Source organism: Erigeron canadensis, chromosome 8 (assembly GCF_010389155.1).
Source record: "Erigeron canadensis isolate Cc75 chromosome 8, C_canadensis_v1, whole genome shotgun sequence".
NCBI lineage: Eukaryota > Viridiplantae > Streptophyta > Magnoliopsida > Asterales > Asteraceae > Erigeron > Erigeron canadensis.
The window spans coordinates 46,937,574-46,961,920 of record NC_057768.1 but is presented as its reverse complement, the minus strand read 5'-3'; the positions used below and the strand labels follow the sequence as shown (position 1 = coordinate 46,961,920).

General features: G+C 33.0%; 2 protein-coding genes, 2 long non-coding RNA genes and 1 other non-coding gene across 5 annotated transcripts; 2 read left to right on the top strand and 3 right to left on the bottom strand.

The window, feature by feature from the left end:
- Positions 1–222: 222 nt before the first annotated feature.
- LOC122580396 lies at positions 223–924 on the bottom strand. The gene is made up of 2 exons (XR_006320785.1): positions 510–924; positions 223–392 (listed from the first exon to the last, which is right to left on the bottom strand). It is a non-coding gene; the product is annotated as an uncharacterized LOC122580396 (long non-coding RNA).
- Positions 925–4,945: 4,021 nt separating this feature from the next.
- On the top strand, positions 4,946–11,275 carry LOC122611002 (general transcription and DNA repair factor IIH helicase subunit XPB1-like). Its single transcript, XM_043783953.1, has 18 exons — positions 4,946–4,975; positions 5,099–5,262; positions 5,360–5,582; positions 5,680–5,736; positions 6,121–6,255; positions 6,865–6,945; positions 7,051–7,138; positions 7,287–7,624; positions 7,692–7,767; positions 7,858–8,051; positions 8,161–8,324; positions 8,410–8,482; positions 8,584–8,697; positions 8,814–8,894; positions 9,207–9,266; positions 9,375–9,458; positions 9,548–9,696; positions 10,803–11,275. Exons 1-18 carry the CDS (start codon positions 4,946–4,948, stop codon positions 10,873–10,875), a joined length of 2,184 nt encoding a protein of 727 aa, XP_043639888.1. The 3' UTR covers positions 10,876–11,275.
- Positions 11,276–11,642: 367 nt separating this feature from the next.
- On the bottom strand, positions 11,643–12,665 carry LOC122580213. Its single transcript, XR_006320758.1, has 2 exons — positions 12,299–12,665; positions 11,643–11,750 (listed from the first exon to the last, which is right to left on the bottom strand). It is a non-coding gene; the product is annotated as an uncharacterized LOC122580213 (long non-coding RNA).
- On the top strand, positions 12,295–12,488 carry LOC122580712. The gene has a single exon (XR_006320857.1). It is a non-coding gene; the product is annotated as a U2 spliceosomal RNA (small nuclear RNA).
- A 666-nt stretch (positions 12,666–13,331) lies between the features above and the next one.
- On the bottom strand, positions 13,332–18,067 carry LOC122580211 (alpha,alpha-trehalose-phosphate synthase [UDP-forming] 5). Its single transcript, XM_043752489.1, has 5 exons — positions 17,979–18,067; positions 17,747–17,831; positions 15,116–17,174; positions 14,388–14,661; positions 13,332–13,926 (listed from the first exon to the last, which is right to left on the bottom strand). Exons 3-5 carry the CDS (start codon positions 17,101–17,103, stop codon positions 13,603–13,605), a joined length of 2,586 nt encoding a protein of 861 aa, XP_043608424.1. The 5' UTR covers positions 17,104–17,174; positions 17,747–17,831; positions 17,979–18,067; the 3' UTR covers positions 13,332–13,602.
- Between the last annotated feature and the right edge of the window lie 6,280 nt (positions 18,068–24,347).

Genomic DNA, 24,347 nt, shown 5'->3' with positions numbered 1-24,347 from the left:
TAACTAATCGAACTTTGGAACATATTTTGGTATGTTTCTTATATATCTTAACAGGTTATATACATACTTATTTCGTAGGTAGGTTATGTGACAAAGACTAGCAGGAATTAAGTATTACAAACACTACTTTTTGCGCAAAAAGGGTGAGCATTAATATATGAAAGAGTATAAGTTACCGAGGAAGGGGACGTTGGCACATAGCACATTAAAGAATCACATAAATGAAAAAGAACTGCTAAAGCCTGGATGGATAAACAGCATTCAACAAATAATACATAAATACAGCAGATTAAATTGACAAACATAATATTGACATACCAACGGATCATGACTCGGTAACAGCTGTTGAAGACTTGAAGCTCACCTTCCACCAAGAAATAGTATATCCCGTGCTACGACGTAAAAAATCTCAAGTAGTGGGTTTAGAACATATAAAAACCAGTCAAAACCAACTCATAATTAACCAGGTAGCATACCCCGGAAAATAGTTAATAGCAAAAACAAGATACCTAAATCCTTCCTCCAAACTCGTAACCGGCTCATAAACCACCTCGGCATCCCAAACGGCGCCTCATTTTCAGTCAACTCAACTTGCAGCATTGAAATACGGTTATGTAACCGTTGAATTGTGTCCGGTGAGTAGATTATGAAGGCGCTAGGGTTTCGAATGGAGAATTCAATCATGAGCTGGTTCCGCCAGTCTTCGCCGGATAACTTGCGGTCAAACGGTCCTTGTTTTGCAAGAGGCTTTTCGCCAAATTTAGCAACGAAACTTTTTGCTTCTTTTCTAACAGCATATAACGTATCTATAGTTTGGTTGCAAGTATTGTTTGTGTTAACGGTTGAACATGAGAGTGAGGTGAAGAATGTGACACAGTGATGGTGAGTCAATGAAGAATGGAGAGTCTACGTGGCATGTGCTAAATAGAGAGTGGGCTGATCTGCCGTTGATTGCTGGATGAGATTAAATATTGGAAAGCATTAATGTAATAAGTCAACTACAATAAGCTTGAGTTTTGACATCGGTCTTCCTCGATGAATCAAGTAAATGATTAATTCTATTAATCAAATAGCCTAATAATCTTTTTAAGTTCTAACTATATGATAATGACATGTGAAAAAAATTAAGGACAACATTAGAAAAGAGAATTAGTGGATACTACATGTCATTTTCTTAATGTATTAGGAGGATTATTAAGCTATTTGATTAGGAGGATGTATCATTTTCCGTGAATCAAAGTGCATATGGATATTGTGTAATATCCTTTTTATTTTGAAAAGATAATTTCGCTTTAAAGTTTAAACTTCTTGTCATGACAGCTACGTTGTTTTAACCGTGTCCATGTTAGAGGGCTCTTTCGAACTATAAATGTCTATTTCAAATATCCAATGGGACCCCCTGCTAATCCGTCCGAAAATATGACCATGAATGGGGTTTAACCCTGCCCTCCCCTTGAACTTTGGTATACTCAGGTCAAACCCTCATAGAAGACTACTTATATTCAAAGTTGGTGGAATGAGAATTTAAACCTGAGACCTATAGGTCACCAGAGAATCTCCTAACCACCTCACCAACTTATCATTGATGTGTAACATCCTTTTAAGTAATCTTTTTAAAAGTTCTTCTGAGTATAAAATCGTGAGAAAATTACATTTTTGGTCCCTCAACTTGGCAAAATTCACAATTATTACCCTTACGTGAATTTCCAAAAAAAAAACCCGAAAGTTGGTAAATTTTTTCAATTTACACTCCGTTACCAGACGACGTTTATTTTGTCCATTAAGTGAGGGGCAAATTCGTCATTCACCGTCTGATAAAAAAGATTTTTTTTTTATTAATAATAATAATTATTATAATATTATACCTACTGGACTACCATCATCATCATCTCAATCTACATGTATAGATACAGATAATATAGATAGTATAATGTATACTTCTTTTCTTGGGCAAAAGTAAAAAAGAAAGAAAAACTCAATCAGTCTCTCCATCTATCCATTCAATGACATTAAAATCTGGAGATTTTGCGTTTCTCAATAAATCTTTATGTATGTTTTCTTTCTTTTGCTTCCCAAAACATTGTTGAATCGGAGGCTAGCCACCACACCTTTTTGTCACCGGAAATTCCCCCACAACCACGGGTTCTGCTGCATTTGTCGTTGGGGAAAGCCGCCACCACCACCGCATTTTTCAGTTGTATATGTCACCGGAAAAAGCCACCACCACCACCACCGCATTTTACTGTTGCAACTTTCAGAGAAAAACATCACAAACCCCCACCGCATTTTACAGTTGTATTTATCACTCCTTACTTTTCCGATGATAGTGGTAAGTTGGTGATGGTGAATCGATGATAGATCAGAGTGTAAACAAGAAGAGATGTAGCCAATATAGATGTATAGTTGAAGTAACCTAATGCATCATTTTGATGAATATGCATCCAAGATGGATGCATAAAACAAAAAACATGATTTTTTCGATTTTGACGGATAATGATAATTAGTTATGCACTATGTTCTCACCGGAGTGTTATCCTATATATATATATATATATATATTGATTTTGATATGGGAGATAAATAGGAGATGGAGGTGTTGATCTGTTTTGATCTAAATCTGTTTTGTTAGGTCTATAGGTATATATGCATACAATGATACAAATATATAGATAGATATATATCTATTAAAAGAATGTGAAAAAGAAAGAGAAGATGAAAAAGAAGACGATGAATGACGAATTCGCCCTTCACTTAACGGACAAAATAGACGCCGTCTGGTAACGGAGTGTAAATTGAAAAAACTGACCAACATCCGGGGTTTTTTGTAATTAATTCACTTAAGGACAATAATTGTGAATCTTGTCAAGTTGAGAGACCAAAAATGTAATTTTCTCTAAAATCATTATTATAACATGTAATAAAATCAAAATTTAATGTCAAAAAGGAGAATTAGTGTAATCCACATGTCATTTTAAGAGAATCTTTAAAAGAATTAAAAAAATATATCATTTTTCTTATCTTAATGATGGATGGATATCATTAGTATGAAAATTAATTTAGTCGCATTTTTAATAACTTAATTAAGAAAAGACAAAGAGTTGATATTAAGCAAGTTATCTTTTGATATTGGAAGGTAAAAATCAAAGTTGATGCTTGGTAAAGTGGTTTGTCTCTTAGCTCGTGGGATAAGATGTTTTGGATTCAAATCCTTTCCCTCCTTCTAGTTTTTCCTTTTGGATTTTGTACTTTCATCCTTACCCTTGACCTTACATAATTTTTTTTTAAAACATTTTTTCTATATCTTTTTTTGCACTTTACACTTTGTTCTTTTATGACTTTTAAAAATGCTATATTTTTATTTAAAATGTTATATATTTTGTTTTTTTATCTTATTTATTTTCCTCTTTTTCTTTTGTTGCATTATATATTCGTTTTTATTTTTAAACATTTGGTTTTTATACCTTTTTCACATGTAATATTTGGGTTTTTTTTTAACTTTTTCATTTAGTATTCGTATTCTCTTTTGTTTTTTTGTTCTCTTTTTTATTTTTTTGGTTTTAGTATATTCCTTTTGGGTTTTTATTTCCAAACATTTGATTATCCCTGGCCAATGGCCGGGTATAACACTAGTTATTATTATTATTATTTTGAACAACAAGTTATTATTATTATTAAGGAAATGGTTTTGTCATTAATAAATAATTACATGCATAAAAATTAACAATTTATATATTAAAAACCACTCGTTTAACAAAGTATAAATTTTAACACACTTAAATAATTTATAATGTGTTTTCATTAACAAAATTAGTATTATCATTACTTTAAAAGTTTAAATAATATCAATTTGATGCTTTAGAAAGGAAAAAAAAAAAAAAAACTTAACTAAAAGTCATTCACCGCCATATTGCGAATCGACCCGAACCCGAAATCATAGTAACCGCACACTATAAATATTGCATCGACTCCCTCCAACTCTTTATTTTCAAAAAACCCCGAGGACTGGGTACTTCCACCAGAAAATTTAAACACGAGAGAATCGATCATGGGACACGGTATAAATATATGATGATAATAATTTCTATATATATATTTTTATATTGTGATGTAATATAATATCTTTACTTTAATTTTCAACAATATTAATCAATTAACTATATATATATATATATATATATATATTTTTAACGTACGGATGTATACACGATTGATAAATTAATGATTTCCAATGTAACTTAAATTGTATGTATGTATTTTAACAGGTGTGGAAAGTTGTAGACCTAACAAGAAGCACAAATTTAACCATCATCTGCCAATGTCAACGTGCGCACGCACGAAAAGGTAAAGTACTACGACTAATAATATCTGTCTGTAACTTGTTATTTTCAATTTATCATCATGTTATTACTAGGCATTAGGTTACTTCAACTAGGGTGGGTCTGACAATTCTTGTTCTTCCGTTAGATGTATGTTAATTAGTAATATAAAAGTAAAACTAGAATAGTGTTACATGTCGGAGAGCTTTAGTCAATTGAAATTAGTTTTTAATTTATTTTTTATAGGTTAAATATAATGAACAAGTAATGAAAACTTGTCCCGTTGTTCTATCGTATATATTTAACACTCAAAACCTCTGTTTTATTATGTATCAATTCATTGCAATTGTACGTATTTGGTCACAACACGTAACAAATATCTTTTGCTAATGTGGTGCCATATAAGTTTTAATCACATCATTAAGACCAGTGTCGTGAAACTTAAATAGTTAAATATCAAAATTTGGAAATTAAAAATCTCGTAATAGCGGGTGGTCTAGTTAGCACTTGGTGGCAGTGGTAAAGAAGAGGAGTGATGTGTCACTTCTTTTTTACTCGGTCGATTTAGAAATAAAGGGTTATTTGACAATTAATTTCATATATTTGTATTACTTAATCTTAAAAACGGAATGGGGATCCACTTTATGCGTCAGATAATTGTGATAGATAGCTATTGATATATTGCTTAATTTGAAGATTTGTTAGTACATATGAGCTAGTCTTTGAGCTAGCACGTATCACGTTATCAAATATTCATAACCATATAACTCTTGGTTTTGCAGATAGAAGCCAAAGGCTCTTCCTTGACAGAATTGGAACTTAAAGCAGACCATGCCAATCGTCCGTTATGGACTTGCACAGACGGGAGAATCTTTCTTGAGGCCTTCTCACCATTTTATAAACAAGCTTCTGATTTCCTAATTGCTACTGCCGAACCTGTCTGCAGGTAATACATATATTTATTCATCCCTGTTAGTTAGTACTAAATATAACAATTTATACATTAAGTTTGAGACCGGGCTTTGGGGTCTTTTTACTGGTAGGACGGAATTAATACATGAATACAACCTCACTCCCCACTCACTTTATGCGGCTGTATCGGCTGGACTGGCAACCGAAGACATCATATCAGTTTTGAACAACCTATCCAAGATCAAGCTCCCTAAAGAGGTGATCGATTTTATCCGCGCATCCACGGCCAATTGTGGCAAAGTAAAGCTTGTGTTGAAGAAGAATCGTTACCTAATTGAATCTCCTTTTCCTGAGGCAAGATTGCTCATATATATATTCCATATGCGTTAACGATTTTCATAATTCACTTATCAGTTCCTTACACTATCTCTTTATGTTTATCGATTTATAGGTAATGAAGATATTGTTAAATGATAAAGTGATATCTCGAGCAAGAATCTCCAGTGAGGTTTGGCATTTATTATAATTCTTGTGTCATGTGGTTATTGTTCGAGGATTGTGTTAATGTAGGTAATAACATGATTTATTGATGTTTTTAATGATAAAACTTCAAGAGCTGTTTCATTGGATCATATTTATACTCTTGGTATATAATAGTGTGTTTCAATAACAAAAGAAATCAATAAAAACCACAGGTGACTTAATGTTCATTTTTCTATATGTGTTTAGTTTGAAGCTTTCGTGATTATTTGCACCATAGTGCTCGTGTTAAAGATATTAGCAACAAGTTTCGTGTTACCCTGTCTTTCCCAAAATTACATTCACAGTTTAAAAGTGTTTTCCTTCAATATTACTTACAGTATATTCTATCTTTGTCCTATTTTTCATTTAGGGAGGTAATGGAATCACTGTTGGTGAAACAATTGGGGAAATCAAAAGCACACACAACGAGGTGCTAAACGAAGCGCAGTTGGCCGCTGTAACTGAAGAAAAAACAATTCGTGCCTTTGAAATTGATCCTGCTCAGGTATCATTTCCATTTCAATAACTTGGGCACTTTGACCCATCTTCCAAGAGCATGTGTTTAGGCTGTAAAATTGGTCATTTTAACTGTATCCTATATTGTATGGAATTTAGTGCCACGGACTTATCTCGATAAGCTGACCTGTGGCTTTAGTCTCGACCAAATAAGCCTTATTCACAAACAACCAACCATTCAAGCTTACAAATCAGAGTACAAAAATGAAGAAGTAATGTAGGAAAACTATTAGATTACCTGAGAGTTTTTTCCAGATGAGAATGTGTATTTGAGCCTTTGAGGCGTGTTGTGCCAAATAAGGCAAATACCTATTTATACTACTCCAAGGAACATTCTTTAAACTTGAAGTAAATTATCTTGATATTTACAAGGAGTTTCCGATATCCTTCCACACTCTTCTATTCATGAAATGGCGTGGAGTCTTTTAGAGGTATCTATGGGATTCTAGGTGTCTCTTGAAATTTTTGAGCCTTCATAAGTGTCTTGCGAACTGTAGAATATATTGTATGCAATCAAGATGGACGTAATCTTAGCGGGTCGTTACTGACATGATTTTCCATTGAGAACATTTTTGTTTAAAAGAATTTCATTGAATAGGTTGAAGTTGTAAAGCAGAGATGCTTGCCAAATCATCTTAACTATCCCATGTTGGAGGAGTATGATTTCCGTAATGGTACAGTGAGATTTTAATTTATATGTACACAACTTTTCATTCAGATTATATTGATTGTAGAATTTGTGGTCATTTTCTATCACTGATTTTTTCTTATTTTCACACTGCAGATCAATCCTGACCTTGAGATTGAATTAAAGCCTCAAGTTAAACCAAGGCCTTATCAAGCAAACAGTCTTAGTAAGATGTTTGCAAATGGTAATAAATGTCCTGCTATTGCCCTTGCCTTTTCAATTTTTGTTTTAGTGTTTTTGCATTAACACTAGGATCTTTGAATAATATTTTTTGTAACATTGTATAGACTTTCTGAATTTTTTAAACCACTTGACTATTTCCCAAATTTCAGGTAGAGCAAGATCTGGCATCATTGTCTTACCATGTGGTGCTGGAAAGTCTTTAGTAGGCGTTTCTGCTGCCTGCCAGATAAAGAAAAGTTGCCTATGTTTGGCAACAAATGCTGTATCCGTGGAACAGTGGGCTTTTCAGTTCAAGTTGTGGTCAAACATCCGAGATGAAAATCTATGCCAATTTACATCTGATAGCAAAGAATGGTTTCGTAAGAATGCTGGAGTTGTGGTGACCACATATAACATGGTTGCTTTTAAAGGTAATCGATCAGAGAGGTCTGCAAAGTTCTTCAAGGAGATCAGTAATAGAGAATGGGGTTTGCTACTCATGGACGAGGTAAAACATAAGTTTTCACCTTAATTATGTGAAATTGGTCCATTACCTTTGTGTGACCTTTTTTCAGGTGCACGTGGTTCCTGCAAGCATGTTTCGTAAGGTCATTTGCAACACTAAATCTCATTGCAAGCTTGGGCTTACTGGTATGCTTCTAATCATAGTATTACACTAATATGTAGTGTGGGATCCTTAAACATTTCCTTTTTCTGAGATGGAATTTTTTAATTTTTTAGCCACACTTGTTAGAGAGGATGAAAAGATTACAGATCTGAACTTTCTTATTGGTCCCAAGTTGTATGAGGCAAACTGGTTAGATTTGGTCAAGAGGGGATTTATTGCAAATGTACAATGCGCTGAAGTGTGGTGTCCAATGACGAAAGAGTTTTATGCTGAATACTTAAAGGATGAAAATTCTAAGAAGAAACAGGTATGATGGTTCAGAAACTGGCTATGCTCTTAGCTTTGTAACATTAAAAGATATTTTATGACTTCCTTAATTATGAAACCGATATCTGAAAATTGTGTATGCTTTACAGGCACTGTATGTGATGAACCCAAACAAGTTTAGAGCCTGCGAGTTTCTAATACGATACCATGAACATGAGCGTGGAGATAAGATAATTGTTTTTGCTGACAATATTTTCGCACTCAGGGAATATGCAATCAAACTTGGCAAACCTATGATTTATGGTGCCACAAGGTGCATTATGATTTAGAGTTTCTAAAACAACCTTTCTTTGCCTTGCATGTGTTCAAGTGTGAAGTATATAATATTTTATGTACAGCCATGATGAAAGGACAATGATACTAAAGGCTTTCAAGACTGGCAAGAAAGTTAACACTGTTTTTCTTTCCAAAGTATGTTTCCTAGAGGCTAAAGTTCCCTTCTGGTATTCTTTTTGGTTGTAACTTTAGTACTTAGTATTTAATGTTTGAAATAATAACTTGTGTACTCGTAGGTGGGTGATAAATCAATTGACATCCCCGAAGCAAATGTAATCATTCAAATTTCCTCTCATGCTGGTTCAAGACGTCAAGAAGCCCAACGGCTAGGGCGTATTCTGAGGCCAAAGGTAATATCTGGTTTGGCTCTCTACTTTTCTTATACTTTTATGATGCGCATGAAGTGCACCTTTATCTGTCATGATGATCCACATGTTGACCTTCTTAATGTTGTCATTGAGTATAGGGTAAACTCCAGGATAGAATGGCAGGAGGAAAAGAGGAATATAACGCCTTCTTCTACTCCCTAGTATCCACAGACACACTGGTAATGCTGTAAATAATTGGCTAACAAAGACAGACAATCATTAGTTGGTCACCAATTTGACAGATGCTTCATATGTGATTGAAAAGAACATTCAAATGCTGTATTGATTCATCACAGTTAGTATTAACACATGTTGAGTTTCCAAAACTATCACCATAATTCTTAAATGGAGTATGAAGAATAAATATGTCAAATTGGTGAATGTCCTGTCCTATTTCTTTTTTTTGTTGCCCAAACCTAGTTGTTATGATCTCTGAAGGCATAGGCTCAAGTTGGTATTTTTTATTTTATTTTATTTTTTTTGCAATGCAGGAAATGTACTACTCCACTAAGAAGCAGCAATTTTTGATCGATCAAGGTTATAGTTTTAAGGTAATTTGCTACTGGCCTGACATAACTAGGACTCACAAGATGACAATAAAAGTAAATCATATGTTTTTAGTTTTGTTGCTTCCTCCTCTTATCCTTTGTAATAAACAGGTGATAACGAGCTTGCCTCCACCAAACATAGGGGCAAAGCTGAGCTATCATCGTCTGGAGGATCAACTCTCACTTCTTCGAAAGGTTTTACTTCTTCCTTTCTAGTCATACAGACGTTCTCAACTTACTTAGAGCATGGGTGTTTTAAGGTACTTATTTTACTTCCGTGATAGGTGTTGAGGGCTGGTGACGATGTAGTAGGTTTGGAAATACTGGAGGATGATGCAGATGAGATAGCACTTCAAAAAGCTCATGCCCTTTGCCTAGATGGATCCAAGAGTTCCATGTCAGGAGCTACAGGGGTGGTTAATCATAAGTCCAGGTTTGTGTATATGGTTTGCTTATAGTCCTCATTCACATCAGGGATTTTTAAGCACCCAACTAACAATCGAGTTAAGGTGGTAATTTTAACTTCCAAGCTGTCTTTTAAAAAAATCAACTTGTTAAATGGTAGGTTCAAACATTTTTGGATGAAATGGAAATGGGTAAGAAGCACCCAATGTGCATTTTTAATGCCATGCATCTTTCTTATACTAACTTACACCACATTAATTAAATATGGAAGTCTGAAGAAATGAACGAAAAATGTTTTATGGGCTGACCCATTTGTTTTAACCCTTCATTAGATATTACGTGTACCTTTTTCCGGTAGAGGGTTATCCCCGGTTAATAGTTTAAGTAATTTGTAACAAAACAAAGTACACAATACAACATGGGACTCCCATGGATGGTATCATACTAACAAGAAAGTCCTTGTTAGTATTCAACCGCTAATGGATCTACTCTTAGTTTCGTAAGTAAATTAAGTGCAATGTACTAGGGTATGTTGGCTTCAAAATGGAATCTCCATTGAGCTGGCACTTGACCCATTAGTCCATTACCTTACCCGCCCAATGCTCCAATTGGCGGTTGAAGCAAGCATATATAAAAGCAATTAAGATGGACTAATAGATCTTTGTCAATCTTGGAAATGCTCTTTATGTTGCTGAGTTGTATATAAATGGAATCGCAAAATTCCCATTCAAAGGGTTATAAAATCACAGTCCAAGTAAGTGCATATTGTCCGGTCTACGTTCTGTTACAATAAGTGCGATATATTCCTTTTTACTTAAAGTTTTGTTTCAATATTATTAGTTTCCCTTTGGATTACATTCAAAGATATTGATGGTATTGATTTTGGTGTATAAGCTTCTCTCGGTTTGCCTGAGTTGAAAAAATTTAAGATATGTGATGGGTGATTGCTTTACATGGGAAGCATAATATATCATGTGTAAAAGTTACGCAATCCGAGGATAATCACATTGTATACAATACTATACAAAACCAACGCAGTGCTTAATAGTTATTAGAACAAATACTAACTCAAGTACCCTTGATTTTCTGGTTAGAATGCCAGTTTTTGTGACATTTCTATCCTTGTATATGCAGGACTGGACAAACAAAGAACAAGCGTAAGGGTCCTTCAATTCGAGAAAGGCTTTACAAAAGATGTTTTACATGATCACATATGTCCTGGGAATGGGTCGTTTATTGCTATGTTCTGTAGGAACTAGGAACCATAACTGAGGCCTGTTTTGCTGTGTTGGCGTTGGATGTCTCAACCTTCAAGAGCATTTGTTCTACTAAATCAGTTTATATACACAAAGAAAAATGAAAACCCTTTACATTGGTTCTTATATAGTTTTGTTTCTAGGAAATTCTAGTGCAAATTATTTAGTGTGTATATATAACAAATATTACACATGTTCAAAAGTTTCACTTTAACAAAAAATTGTAATCTTTAGCTTTTGGTGGAGTCCTGTTTAAAGGTAGCAAAACCTAGATTGTATGCATTGAAATTTCATGATTTTGGTGTACTTTCGACCTTAATTAAAACAATTTGAATGAAATTTCTTTTCTTCTTTTTTCTTTTTTTTTTTTTTTTTTTTTTTTTTTTGCCTCTACCCGTCCAATGTAAGATCTGGAGAATCAATATATGTTGACATTCTTTTTAGGCATCCACTTTTCTCCATTATATATATATATATATAAACCAGTTTTAAAATCAGCATACAATTGAATACTCGTACTATTTTTGGGTAGCCAGTTCGGTATGTTGGCCCAAGATTGATAGTGTGGTGTGAGGGTACCACATTGACGGGGTGTCGTGTGATGGTATGATGGTTTGTAACTATTTACACAAGGGCAACATATTTTTGAGACAACAATATGAACGTGTTAATTCACACGTCACTCCCCCAAAAATAAAAGAGCAGACCCCATTGAAGACGAGAGTAAGGTACAACAAGGCCATTTCTGTCCACCGCCCTTCTCACGGAGCCGTACGTGGACGTTACCGCTCATACAGCTCCCAGCCAGCAAGCAGTTGGCCTTCCTCTACAAGGAATGGAAGTGTGGGTGAATCGACGTATCGGTTTAAAAAGCACATTAGAATTGTCTAACAAGTTATTCACTTGACAAGAGGTAGTTTCATTCCAGGGTTTCAACTTTCAACATTACTACTCTTTATATGAAAATTCGAAGTAACAAAGTATAGTATTTGTCGACTTAATTATGTAAATTATCATTTCCTTTTGCAAAGTAGATTCTTTAATAACCCAAACAGGATACATAACTATGGAAAAAGTCGTGTTTGGTTTTATGGTCATGAAGTAATGAATATCATTTCCATTACAATTATTTGGTTAATGATTTTGGAAATTGGATTTCAAAAGTTTGATAAGATTTTGTAAGCGACCCAATCTGTTATCTTGTTTCGAAGTTCAATTTAAAACATAAGTGATGATTATATTGGTCCTGTGTGAAAAAAAGGATGCTGCAACTGAATGTTGTGTATAAAAGCAAAGGGCCTAAGGGAGAGGAAGTAAAGTAGGAAGAGGAAGATGGTTATAAAAGCAAAGGGCCTAAGGGAGTTCAAGGCATACCTTTCTCGGCCTTTTGGCTAAGATCAAGTGTAGTATCTGTTCTTATCAGTATAATATTTGATATGTGAGCCATCGGCTCACTCGATATTAATCTTATTTTTTATGGGAAGGATCCGTATCAATAGGTTGCTATTGGGATCCTTAGAGTCGCCTTGGTGTTGCACTGCTGCCTTGGCCTGGCTCATCCCTCTAATCTCCAGTAAAAATCACTAAAGATAAGGTCCGATCAATCTGAGTTGGGGTCCCATTTTAACCAGTTGATGAACCCATTTCCTTACAGAAAGTGATTTGAGTCAATCATTATTTTATAGGATACGGTAAGATCTGCGGTTGGCACTTTTTAATTGTGCACCATCAAATTGCAAACACTTCGAAGACATTAATCTTTAGAATGTAGGTTTGTAGGTGGCTAAGTCATATTGTATGCCACTTTCCAAATGAATTCACCAATGTTGCAAGTTTATGACTACCCCAAAGGGATGCTAATTTAGTTATGAACCTAGTAGTTTTTACAAAAAAGTGGGAGGTTTAAGGATCAAAGTCCTTTTGGTTTGCTCAATGTTTGTGAGGCCATGGCGAAATCCCAATTTGCTATTAAGACGTTTACATGATTTGAGTGTATGTGTTAAAGGTCTCAGACGGTTTAGTTTTTAGAGAACACCAAAAAAATGGAAAGAATGAAGGGAAAAAAGCCACACACACACACACACAAAAAAGGGACAGAATGTGTGGATGTCCTAAAAGTGTTTTTCTAATCAATCAATGTGAATGCACAAGCAAAAATTGAACTTGATGCACCAAATTCACAACCTTCAAAAATATTTAGTGTATTGTAGTGGTCGATTCTTAGGTCTTTCATAATATGCTAATGGAATAATAGCATTAAAATTTTTATGTTAACATAGTTTGAGAAAAACAATATATATCTTATCGAATATTTTGTATTCTGTTCTCGAACAGATACCACATTTTCTTGTAATCACATGTTTCTTCTTTTCTTACTTACTATAGTAAAGGTTAACCGAGGGGAAAATAGACCAAAGGTTGATCATATTTCAAGCAAATGATACATATATGATATATCCTTAAAAGTTTGACCTGTTGCAACAGAAGTCAACTTATTTGTTTGAGTTCAAACTACCAACTACAATACTCTCTATAACAATAATTTCACATAAAGCACCAAAGATCTTCTAGACATGGAAACTAATCTTCTCCAATAATGATGAATTCGGAGAACGGTGATTATTCACAAGCAACCTAACTACCATGAACACGAAGAATAGCACTTCTGTAAGTTCTTTCTACTCGATGGATACTTTTTGAACAGCTTTAGTTACGTTTTTTAGCGAATGCAGCTCAGACACGGTAGCAAGGCCTTGCAGCATTCTCAGGATTTCAGTTGTGTCTTCAAGAAAGTATCTGGCTTTGCTTGGCTTTCTGCCAACAGTGCAAGCAAAGACTTCTGCTACTGGTGAAAGAGAAGGGCCTGTCATTGCTCTTGTGAGTGCTTCAAACATGTCCTCGTCTGACCGGTCATCCCCTATGCAAAGAACGAAATCCGGTACCATTCCTTTTTGTTGCATTGTTGTCAAAAGACGGTCTGCAACAAGCCCTTTGTTGATCCCCTAATGAACAAGAATGAATAAGAATGTTTTTACTTTGACTTTTGACGCCAAATAAACTAATAAAATTTCAAACTTGTTAGACAACATTTTCAACTTCATTAAACTTATGCTCAAGTTACACATCAGATAGTCAAGTGTTTTTTGAAATTGCAATAAATCACATCCATTTGACATTAAATTCCCAATATGTTTTCTAATTTATCCTTTATAAAATGGCAACGTGTATGACTATCAATCGATAGTAACTTTTATCCAAAAGTCGATAAGTCTTACTACAGGCACAGAAAAGGATAGCCAGGTAACATGTCAAAATGGATAACTTCAGCATGTTTCAAAACGTGCCGGGTCAGATTGTCACAACACTTGTAGCAAATTTATACTCCATGCTGTAAACAGACACAATAAATGGCAAAATATATATACTATTAACTACAAAAGGGAAAAGGCAAGAGAGTTCTAACTTGTGGTTTAACTTCAACGATGTTTTGCCCACTCTTGACTGTAACGGGTTCGTTAGCAAGAACACTTTCCAAATGGTCCAAAAGCTCCTTAGCTTGACACGATCCAAAGTCTGGATCGGCATATTGATAATTCCAAACAAGTCCACTCTCTTTGGTTTCAATGGTTGACCCATCTGTTGTTTCCGTGTACAACTTCATCACCGGCTCTGCAATCTGTTTCCAGTAGAAATCTGGTACCGCAACACAAGTTTCCCACTCTGCATCCTTATTTTCCCTGCCCATGGAAAAGTTCAGTTTATGAAAACAAAACCTTGGATAACTTTATAATTAGAAAAGGTTAGTGGTAAAGTTTGAATAAGCTGTTAGAGGGAGCTCTAGAGACTAGAGGTGCCATAGCGGCCATGCTAGGTAACAGGTCACAACAGGAAATTTTATTGAAAGAAATGTCAATTGGTCAATTTAGAACGTACTATAGAACCAAACTCTAGAGATGGAACGATGGGTGTGCTGGGTTGGGTCCCAGGCATGTCATATATCATTACAGAAGCTCTAATTTTGAAATTATAATCTGGTTTTGTGTAAGACATTTGACCTAATTCCTATAAAAATATATGTTTTACCCGTTTGACCCATTATGAATATAGCATAACCCAGGATCATCAACTGAAAAGTAAATGGGTCGAGATTGACACATTTACAAAAGACAATCAAATGTAAAGAGCTGGAACCTTAGGAAGTAACCATGCTCAGCTGCAACTCCCAATTTTTCACACGGTGAAAACCATTCGGTCAACGTGACTCTATCCTTCCCACTAACGATAAAAACAACATTTTTCGGGTCTCGACACAAACTATTCACTATTCCTATAACTTCTGAACTTGGGCTGGTGCTGATTGAACTCTGCAGTGTCATAGTCCCATCATAATCCACCAAAATGGCACGTTTTTTGGTCCGTTTGTAAGCTGAAACAATATGCTCGACCGAAAGCTTCCGGAAATTTGGATCCAATGCAACCACACGGAACCCTAATCCAAACCCAATACCCCAACATCTTCTCCTCACATGATCCCTGCATGATCTCTCTAGATCTTGCCAAAAGCTACGAGCCCAGTATGCAACATCATGGGTGCTAACATATCTATAATGTTTTTCATGCCTCATTTGTTTTTCAGCTTCAGAAAAAACCAGTGCTGAATCCATAGCTTCAGCCACTGAGTCAGTATTCCATGGGTTGACACGGATGGCGCCACTTAGAGATGGTGAGCATCCGATGAATTCAGAGACAACTAACATACTCTTTTTGGGAAGTGACGGGTCTAGCCTTAAAGTTTCGTCAAGCTTATCATTTCCTTGTCTACATATAATATATTCATACGGTATCAGATTCATCCCGTCTCTTACAGCAGTGACAAGACAACACTCGGAAATCACATAATAAGCAATCCTCTCGTAAAACTGAAGCGGGCTATCAATCAAGATTACAGGCACGTAACCCTGCCGACCAAATTTCCTATTAATCCTTTCCCTGGTTGTATGAGTCTCTGATTGGACCTCAAGAACGTCCCTCCCTCGACCTCTAGCAGGATTTGCAATTTGGACCAAGACCACCTTACCCCTTTTTTCAGGATGTTGAGTCAGCAAATTCTCGAACGCTAAAAGTTTCAAGCTTATACCTTTGAAGATGTCCATATCATCAACACCAAGTAACACAGTTTGACCTTGAAATTGATCTCTTAACTCTGCAACTTTTGACTTGGTTTCAGGTAGATCAAGAACATTTCGAAGTTGCTTCAAATGAATTCCGACGGGTAAAATCTTGATGCTTACCGTACGGCCATAATACTCGAGCCCGATATAACCCCGTTTAGATTGATACGATAAACCAAGCATCCTACTACAACATGAAAGAAAATGTCTCGCGTAATCAAAAGTATGGAATCCAATAAGGTCGGAATTGAGAAGTGCGCGTAAAAGCTCGTCTCTTATAGGAAGGGTTCGGTATATCTCGGAGGATGGAAACGGGCTATGCAGAAAGAACCCGAGCTTCACCCTATTAAATCTTTTTCTTAGAAAAGTAGGTAGAACCATCAAATGGTAGTCATGTACCCAAACAAAATCATCATCTGGACTAATCACTTCCATTACTTTATCAGCAAAGATCTTGTTAACCGAGACGTATGCTTGCCAAAGGGACCGGTCGAACCGACCTCCAAGGTCCGGTGATAACGGAAGCATGTAGTGAAACAATGGCCATAAGTGTTGTTTGCAGAACCCATGATAGAATTTACTAAAAAGCTCAGGCGGTATAAAGGCTGGCACACATTTAAAGTTTTCAAGCAAATCCTGGGCAACATCATCTTGATCTTTCGGGTCTATGTCTTCTCTAAGACAACCTATATAAAGGATTTCTACATCTTCCCCTAACCCGTCCCTAAGTTGCAAAAGAAGGGAATCTTCGTCCCAACTAAAGCACCAACTTCCATCGGGTCGTTTCTGGACCCGTAGGGGAAGTTGGTTTCCTACAATGATCATCCGATCTTGAGTAACGGATGATGGGGCATCTGAACTAAAACCTTCATCATCTAGTTCCGACAATATCCCTGGCACGGTTGCCACACGGGACAGCTTCTTTCCGCCCCTACTAAAACTGGATGATGGTAATGGTGCTTCACCAGAGGCGAGTTCAAAGAGATTAGTGTAAGACCTTGACATCATTATACTATTAACCCCACCAAAGATTTATATATACCAGATATACAAATCTTCCTTTTTTTTTAAGCTCGGTTCTACACAAAAACACATGATAATACCATGAGATTAGGTAACACAAAAAAAAAAGGTTTCAATACAACAAAAAAAAAAACTGGGAAAACAACTATAAACAGACAACAAAAATCCTATCTTTAATCCAGAAAGTTCCATTAACAAATTTTATCAAACAACCATGACTCTTGAATATAAATATGTTTCAGAAAACCAAAACAAAAAGCCATATGTATAAATGAACAGTACACTAAACAAACTTTCAGATCCATGCCAAAAACCCCAAATCAAGATTAATATTTTTACAAATATAGATAAATATATTAGTTATATAATACTGGAACACTAAAATATCAAGCATTAAACCAAAAAAAAAAATTTTGACATTTTTAAGGAATAAAAACTTTTAAAAAATAAACAAAAAAAATGCTTAAAACAAGAAGCTTAAGTTAAAACAGCAAACTAGCAAAGCATAACCATAAGAAACATAAACAGATTTATATGCAAAAACACACACACACAAAACTTAGGATAAGAAAAAAGTAGAAAAGCTGATCATAAATGTTTCATAAAAAAAGATAGAACACACACACACCTGGGAGAAAGTATTAAGCTCACAACAGTACTGCCATTTTCTCAGTGAATGAAGTTGTAATGTAATAATAAAGATTCCAAATTTGCTGCAACAAACCAAAAAAAGTTTTGATGAAAGAGAACCCACAAACAAAAAAATTATTACTACTATTATTATTAATTTACAAGAAAAAAGAAAAGTTGATTAGATTAGTGGTACTGTGGTAGTGATGAAAAATGAGAAAAGATTTTACCACTTTGATTAAAGAGCAATTGGGTGAATAGTAATATCAAAGATTCCTTTTAATTATTATTAAAATAAATAAATCTATAGTAAGATTCCTTAAATAAACACAACACACTTGCACAGTCTCACTGTTTACTATCCCACCTATAACGTGTGTAAGAAAAATACAAAGTAACGTACATGTTTTGATGCATGATATACATTTCAATTTTGTTTCTTAATTATTTCTCTTTTATATACTCAACTTTTTTTCTTTTATTCCTTTTAATTTTCTTTTTATTTATTTTGTATTGAAAGCTGAAGATACCTTTATGATGCTGATGCTGATGCTGAAAGTGAGAGATGAGCACCCACTCACATAACACTCTCTGTGAATGTGTTTATTTTTTAAATATTTTATTTTTAAGTGTGAAATTTAATATTTAGATAGTGGTATACGAGTATAATTTTTCATGGTTCGTAATTCTTACGCATACTTTACTACTTTAATTAAATGTACATAAGTTATATCGTAAGTTATATTGAGAATCAAATGTCTATTAAACATTACTTTTTAGTTTTTACAAACATACTGTTATTTTTTTTAAAAAGTATACGTCATTCACAACTTCCTTGTAACTTTGCAAGGGAAAACATATTGTTATAAACTTATAATTATAAAAGTTGTATATTTGGGCAAAAACAAAACAAAAATGATCTCCACTACATATTTGCACAGTTATGTGCCGAGGGCCGGATTTGATCATGTACAACTCGTGTAAACGAGTAGGGTTTATTGTTTTACAGGTCTCAAAATTTTATTGGTTCAACTATATATATGAATAAACAGCTAATGATATTACAAAATGTTGTATTTAGCCTATTGTTAATGCTTTTTTTTCTCTAATTCTTAAGCGCATACGTTCGAAACCTAGCATAATTAATATGATTTTTTTAATTACATAATCTTTTCCTTTTGTTAATTAGTTTGATTTTTTTTAATTACATGGTATTTTCCATTTGTTTTTAATAAACTGTCAAAAGTGTTTATTATTATTTTTTTGTTTATTTATCATTATTATCCTTATATTATTTTTAGTTTATCATTATTATAAAATGATTTTCTTAACACTCTAAATAAATAAAAAAGTATGAACAATCATGGTTTACTTTTTAAAGATTGTTAAAATATGGGGGCCTATAATGAACAGGGCCTTTAAAAACCATGAGACGACCATGATTGTGCCTTGTACGATTCCAATAATTTTGAGACCACAAGTTTTTTTAAGTAGGACTTTGTTTTTAAACTGGAAAAATGATGAATCGAAAGCGAAAACAACTGGCAAGACACTAAAAGTTTAAAGTTGAGTGATACAATCAATCAGGATACCTCACGCGCAGACTTGTTGAAGTAGTTCAACACATTGTTACAAACTATTTTTTTCTAAAACGAAAGAAACACATTTTTGCAAGTTTTTTTTTCTAAAGCAGCCAAGACCTTTTATTAATAAGAAAGACCAACTAAGTTTAAATAAGAAACTCTTCACATACAATATTTTAATAACTTGTTTTATATTATTAATAAATTCTTGGACCCTTATGAACTTAATGACTAAAAAATCAAGGTGTGAATTGTTCCCCATCTAAAACCTCGTATTTAATTCTCCGATATAGCAGTTACACACTACCATCTTTATGTTCAAGTGATGCATTTTGTTTTTATAAAAAAATTAGTTTTTCAGATTCAACTTCTTACTAAATAAATATTCTACGAATTACCAGATAAATAAATGATAATAGATTGAATATGGATAAAGGATTTCCTCTACTTGTCTGTTTAAAATTATTAGTATAAAAAAGATGAAATTTATATACACAAATTTTAAAGGAAAAAAGAAATGGTGGTCATGAACGATTACAAATTCAAACCAAAAAGTCTATTCGTGAATCAAACACAAGCTATGTAACTTGAATTAGCAATAAAAAGTGTATTCTTACAAATAGAAGTTTAATATAAAGGAACTACAATGTATTTATTTATGCTACTAGTTAATCAACCCGGGTTTAACTCGAACATGTTAATTAAAATTTTAAAATATAAAAAAATATTAAAGAAATATATAATGTTTGTCATTAAAACGTTATAAAGTATTATATAAGAGAGATTTTTTTTCTTTAAATAAATGATTAATACTTTTGTTAAACATGTAAAAGACTATTTATATTTTATTTATATATGACATCATAATTAACTAAAATAAATTTTAAAGTGAAATATGGATTTTCCACATCAAAAACTTTCTAAAAATACTTACAAAAAACAATCTTGTTTTATTATATATAGAGAAGATTACTAGCACGGTACCGGTGCAAATACGACAGTGTGGTGGTGGGAATGACTGTTGGCGGTGGAGGCGGCGTCGGGTGGTGTAGATAATTAATTTTAAAATAAGTGATAAAGGGTTAATAGAAATATTTTAAAAGATAAAGAACTGATAGTGTAATATAATCATTAAGAGTATTTTAGACATTTTTCCCATATAACTTTCAAAATGAGGGGTTTTTTTATAATATAGTATGAATATAGAAGTATAGATATAAGAGTTGTAGACTCGAGTAGAAAAGTTACAATTTTGAGATACATAATGACGTCGCCACTATCAATTTTGAGATACATAATGCCCTAACAACATTGCATGGGTTCCCGCTATTAGGTGAACAAATACGTATTTACAACTTGATTGCATTTGTCTTAATTTAATATCTACTTTTTTTCCGAATATTCAATCGGGATATAAAATTAGAGAAGCCTCACCGTATGATGATGACGTCTTGTAGGTTTCCTAGACAACTAAATATTAAGCATGAATCGTTAAATATTAAACATGAATCGTTACAAGTATTCAATAAGGAAAAGCATAAAGTTTGTTATCTTCAGGGAAGTATCTTTAGTGACAACTTTCCAAAAAATAATGTAGTTTACGATTACAATAAAGAAATAAAATTGTTCATACTTTTAAATTATATTAAGAATAACTTGAAAAATATCACCCATTTAGTGGGCATCCAACCTTTTGTTATATTTTTTTTATTAATTAATTACTATTAGTAATTTATATATAAATAATTAATAGTTAATAATAACAACCTTTTCCTAAAAAGAGTTTTTATTTTTATCAACGAAAAAAGCTTTTGAGGAATTATCTTTAACGTCTACTTTACAAATAATACTCATATCATTAAATTAAATTAGAGTTGGAAGCTTAGCCATGGACTAAATAAGCGTTTATACTTTAAACTAATCCTAATACCCGTACGATATACGGTAGCTAAATAAATTGTATCATAAAGAAATTCAAAAATTCCTCATACATGATTGTGAGATGAAATAATTCGTGGTTAAAGTAATCGATGATCGAAACTAAGTTATAATAGCTTTGTAATTTCGGATCATGAATTCATTTTTTGGAAGTCTTCATATTATTAACTTATTATAAGTAATATAAGTAATAGGAGTTGAAAAATTAAGAAAGAAAAAGAGACAATTTTATTAATCAAAAAGCGGTCAATCAAACAAGGTTATAATGTGTTTTGTATCTATAAGTTAAGAGTTAGAATTTAATTCTAATTCTAACAAGGAAATTAAAAAAGCTAATTTAATAAAATAAATAAATTAAAAGGATATGTGTCGATCAAGGATTATGCCATTTGTCATTTCAAGAATATCACAATCTTGTTTTAGTTTATTGGTAGATACGTTATTGGCTTATTGCTTGGTGAGAAATCCTATTCGATTTATTAAATTATATAGTAACTTTTTTCTTATTATATTTTTTAGACATAAATTTTGTTGGCATAATCAACATCACAATAATTCTTCATTGTCTCATTGAGACTCCGAAGCTACTGATTTTGACATCAATCTTGTTTATGAATTATAAGTTATGACGCACTCCGAAGCTACTGATTTTGACATCAATCTTGTTTATGAATTATAAGTTATGACGCACAACATAATGTAAATCAGTTTTATTTTTTCAGATTTTATTCATTGGCAACACATTTTAAAACTTTTACTCATCATGATACTGATTGTTACAATCCCTTTCTTTTATTTTCCAATAAACATATATTTCAAATAGTGAAATAGAGTATTTATATATATATTTTTTTTAGAGTATTTATATATATTTTTTTTTATGGAAAATGATTAATTTTCGTAAAGATCCTCATAAAAATTCTCATAGAGAACCAACAATACAGGGGCGGATGTAGCGGATGTAGCTCACAACTTACGGGGGTAATGCCCCCAATTACTTCTTATGAAATAATGAGATTATGTCTAAGTTTATTCAGTTTTTAAGCCCAAGTTGTTAAGGTGCCCTCGGTTTATTAGTGTGTGCCCTCAACTACTGTGAAAAGATTTAAAAGTGGATGGAATGATTTATTCTTTAGTAATGTTTCATCAATACTTTTCTCATTATATAATATTTAAGTTTGGTGAATTTCAATTATACCAACGATGTGGGATGCAAGAGATTTAAAAACTCCCTTCAACTCTCAAATGTATTGTTATCGACAATTTTTAGTTAAGTTCAGTGAGCTTCTTTATATAATTTTTTTAATTTTAGTTTCTATAGTGTTGTATCATCAAAAGATTAATACTTAATTTATTTTAGATAAACTTTATAGGTCATGAATTAGTATGATGTCTTTTGAGTTAATAACATCAAAATAGTAGAACTATTTTACTGATTACATTTGGGGCAATTTTACTGTGTAGACGTTTTCAGACTTGTTTTTTCATTATAAATAATTCGTCTAGCGAGTAATATGCCATGTATTCTTGTCGTTATTAAAAAAATTTCACCCCAATAGACTAAATTTTTGGATCCGCCTCTGAATACATAATATGTGAATTCTACTAATTCTTATTTCTAATCTCATCTATTGATTTTACTGTATATCATAAACTTGTGGTTCGAAAAGTTTTCAATATAATTAGTTAGAAAAATATATCATTTTTCATATTTTATTCACATTCACTGTTTGTTTCAATGTGATATATCGAAAGTCCATTACTCTATGACCACGTCATAACCCAACATGACGCTATCAACCAGCGGCCTTTGATCCGTATGTAAGTATAACCAATTAACCATCAATCAATAAGCTAAGTGGTAGTTTGTGTAAGAACCCTACTTTTTAAATATTATATACCTGCTAGTTAGGTTGTCTATGTTCCTGTAAATCATAGTTATACTTGAAGCTAATAGATAATGCCTCTAAATTAGCAATCTAGAGCTATTGTTAATGTTAAATTTAATTGATAAAAATTCTATCGAACAAAAATTTTAATTAATATTTAATTAAAATAGAAATAATAAAATAAGTATCACAAGTTGAGATAACAATTAAAAATTCTTATAAATGTCCAACAATTTGTACCATCAACTCAACTAAATAATATTTGGTCATAAAAATATCATGAACAACTTAAAAAAATAATTTATAACTCATAAAGCATATAAAAGTGTTTAAAAATCTATAAGTGTATATATATGCTTAAAATAAATACAAGAATGCAACCAATGGACTATGTAACTAGATAAAAACACAAAAATGTATACATACATACATACATATACACACGACACATACATACATGTCCACTAGGAAAATAATCAACTTATATTATTAATAAACACATAATACTCTTACAAAATATAAATACATACAACATATACATACACACAAATCCACCAACAACTCTTTAAAAAAAAAAAAACAAAAAACCCCTTCACTTCCCCCACTTTGGCCGTCCCCCTTACACACTCCACACACACTCACATTTCAAATTTACTTCCACTAAAAATCCTTCTTAAAACTCTCATTCTTCACACACTCCTCACACTTTACACCTACAAGCTTTTATTTTCTCTAGGAAAAACTCTTCTCCCTCTCTTTTCTTCTCATTATTTTCGGCCCAAACAAAGGAGAAAAACACAAGCAAAAATCAATATAAACAACTACAAATAATAAAGGTTTAGATTAGATAAAGAAAGGGTTATAGTGAGCAAGGTTTAAGGGTTGTATTAAGGTGTGAATAAGGGTTGTTGGAGGCTTTAAGGGGTCACGAAACTCTGCATATTTCCATCATCTAAAAGTGTTCTTCAAGGGTATATATCTTCATCTCTTTACTAGATTAATATTGTTCTTGTTCATATTAAAAAGGTTTTATCAAAAGTCCATGTTTTCTTTTGAATATACACTTGATAAGGGCAAAGTTGATAGGATCTTTCTTTTCATGCTCATGCATGTTGAATCCATGAAGAAAGATCCAAGGATTCAACTAATTTAAGACCCAAAAGTGTAGTTATAGATTATATAGCTTTTG

Bases quoted from the DNA above. Each gene is read 5' to 3' on its own strand.
- LOC122611002 (XM_043783953.1), top strand. From the start codon at position 4,946: ATGGGGATCCACTTTATGCGTCAGATAATT. The intron at 8,325-8,409 runs GTGCATTATGAT...TTTTATGTACAG, and splicing joins ATGATTTATGGTGCCACAAG to CCATGATGAAAGGACAATGA. The intron at 8,895-9,206 runs GTAATGCTGTAA...TTTGCAATGCAG, and splicing joins TAGTATCCACAGACACACTG to GAAATGTACTACTCCACTAA.
- LOC122580211 (XM_043752489.1), bottom strand. From the start codon at position 17,103: ATGATGTCAAGGTCTTACACTAATCTCTTTGAACTCGCCTCTGGTGAA. The intron at 14,662-15,115 runs GTTCCAGCTCTT...TTCCATGGGCAG, and splicing joins GAGCATGGTTACTTCCTAAG to GGAAAATAAGGATGCAGAGT. The intron at 13,927-14,387 runs GTTAGAACTCTC...CTTGTTCATTAG, and splicing joins TCGTTGAAGTTAAACCACAA to GGGATCAACAAAGGGCTTGT.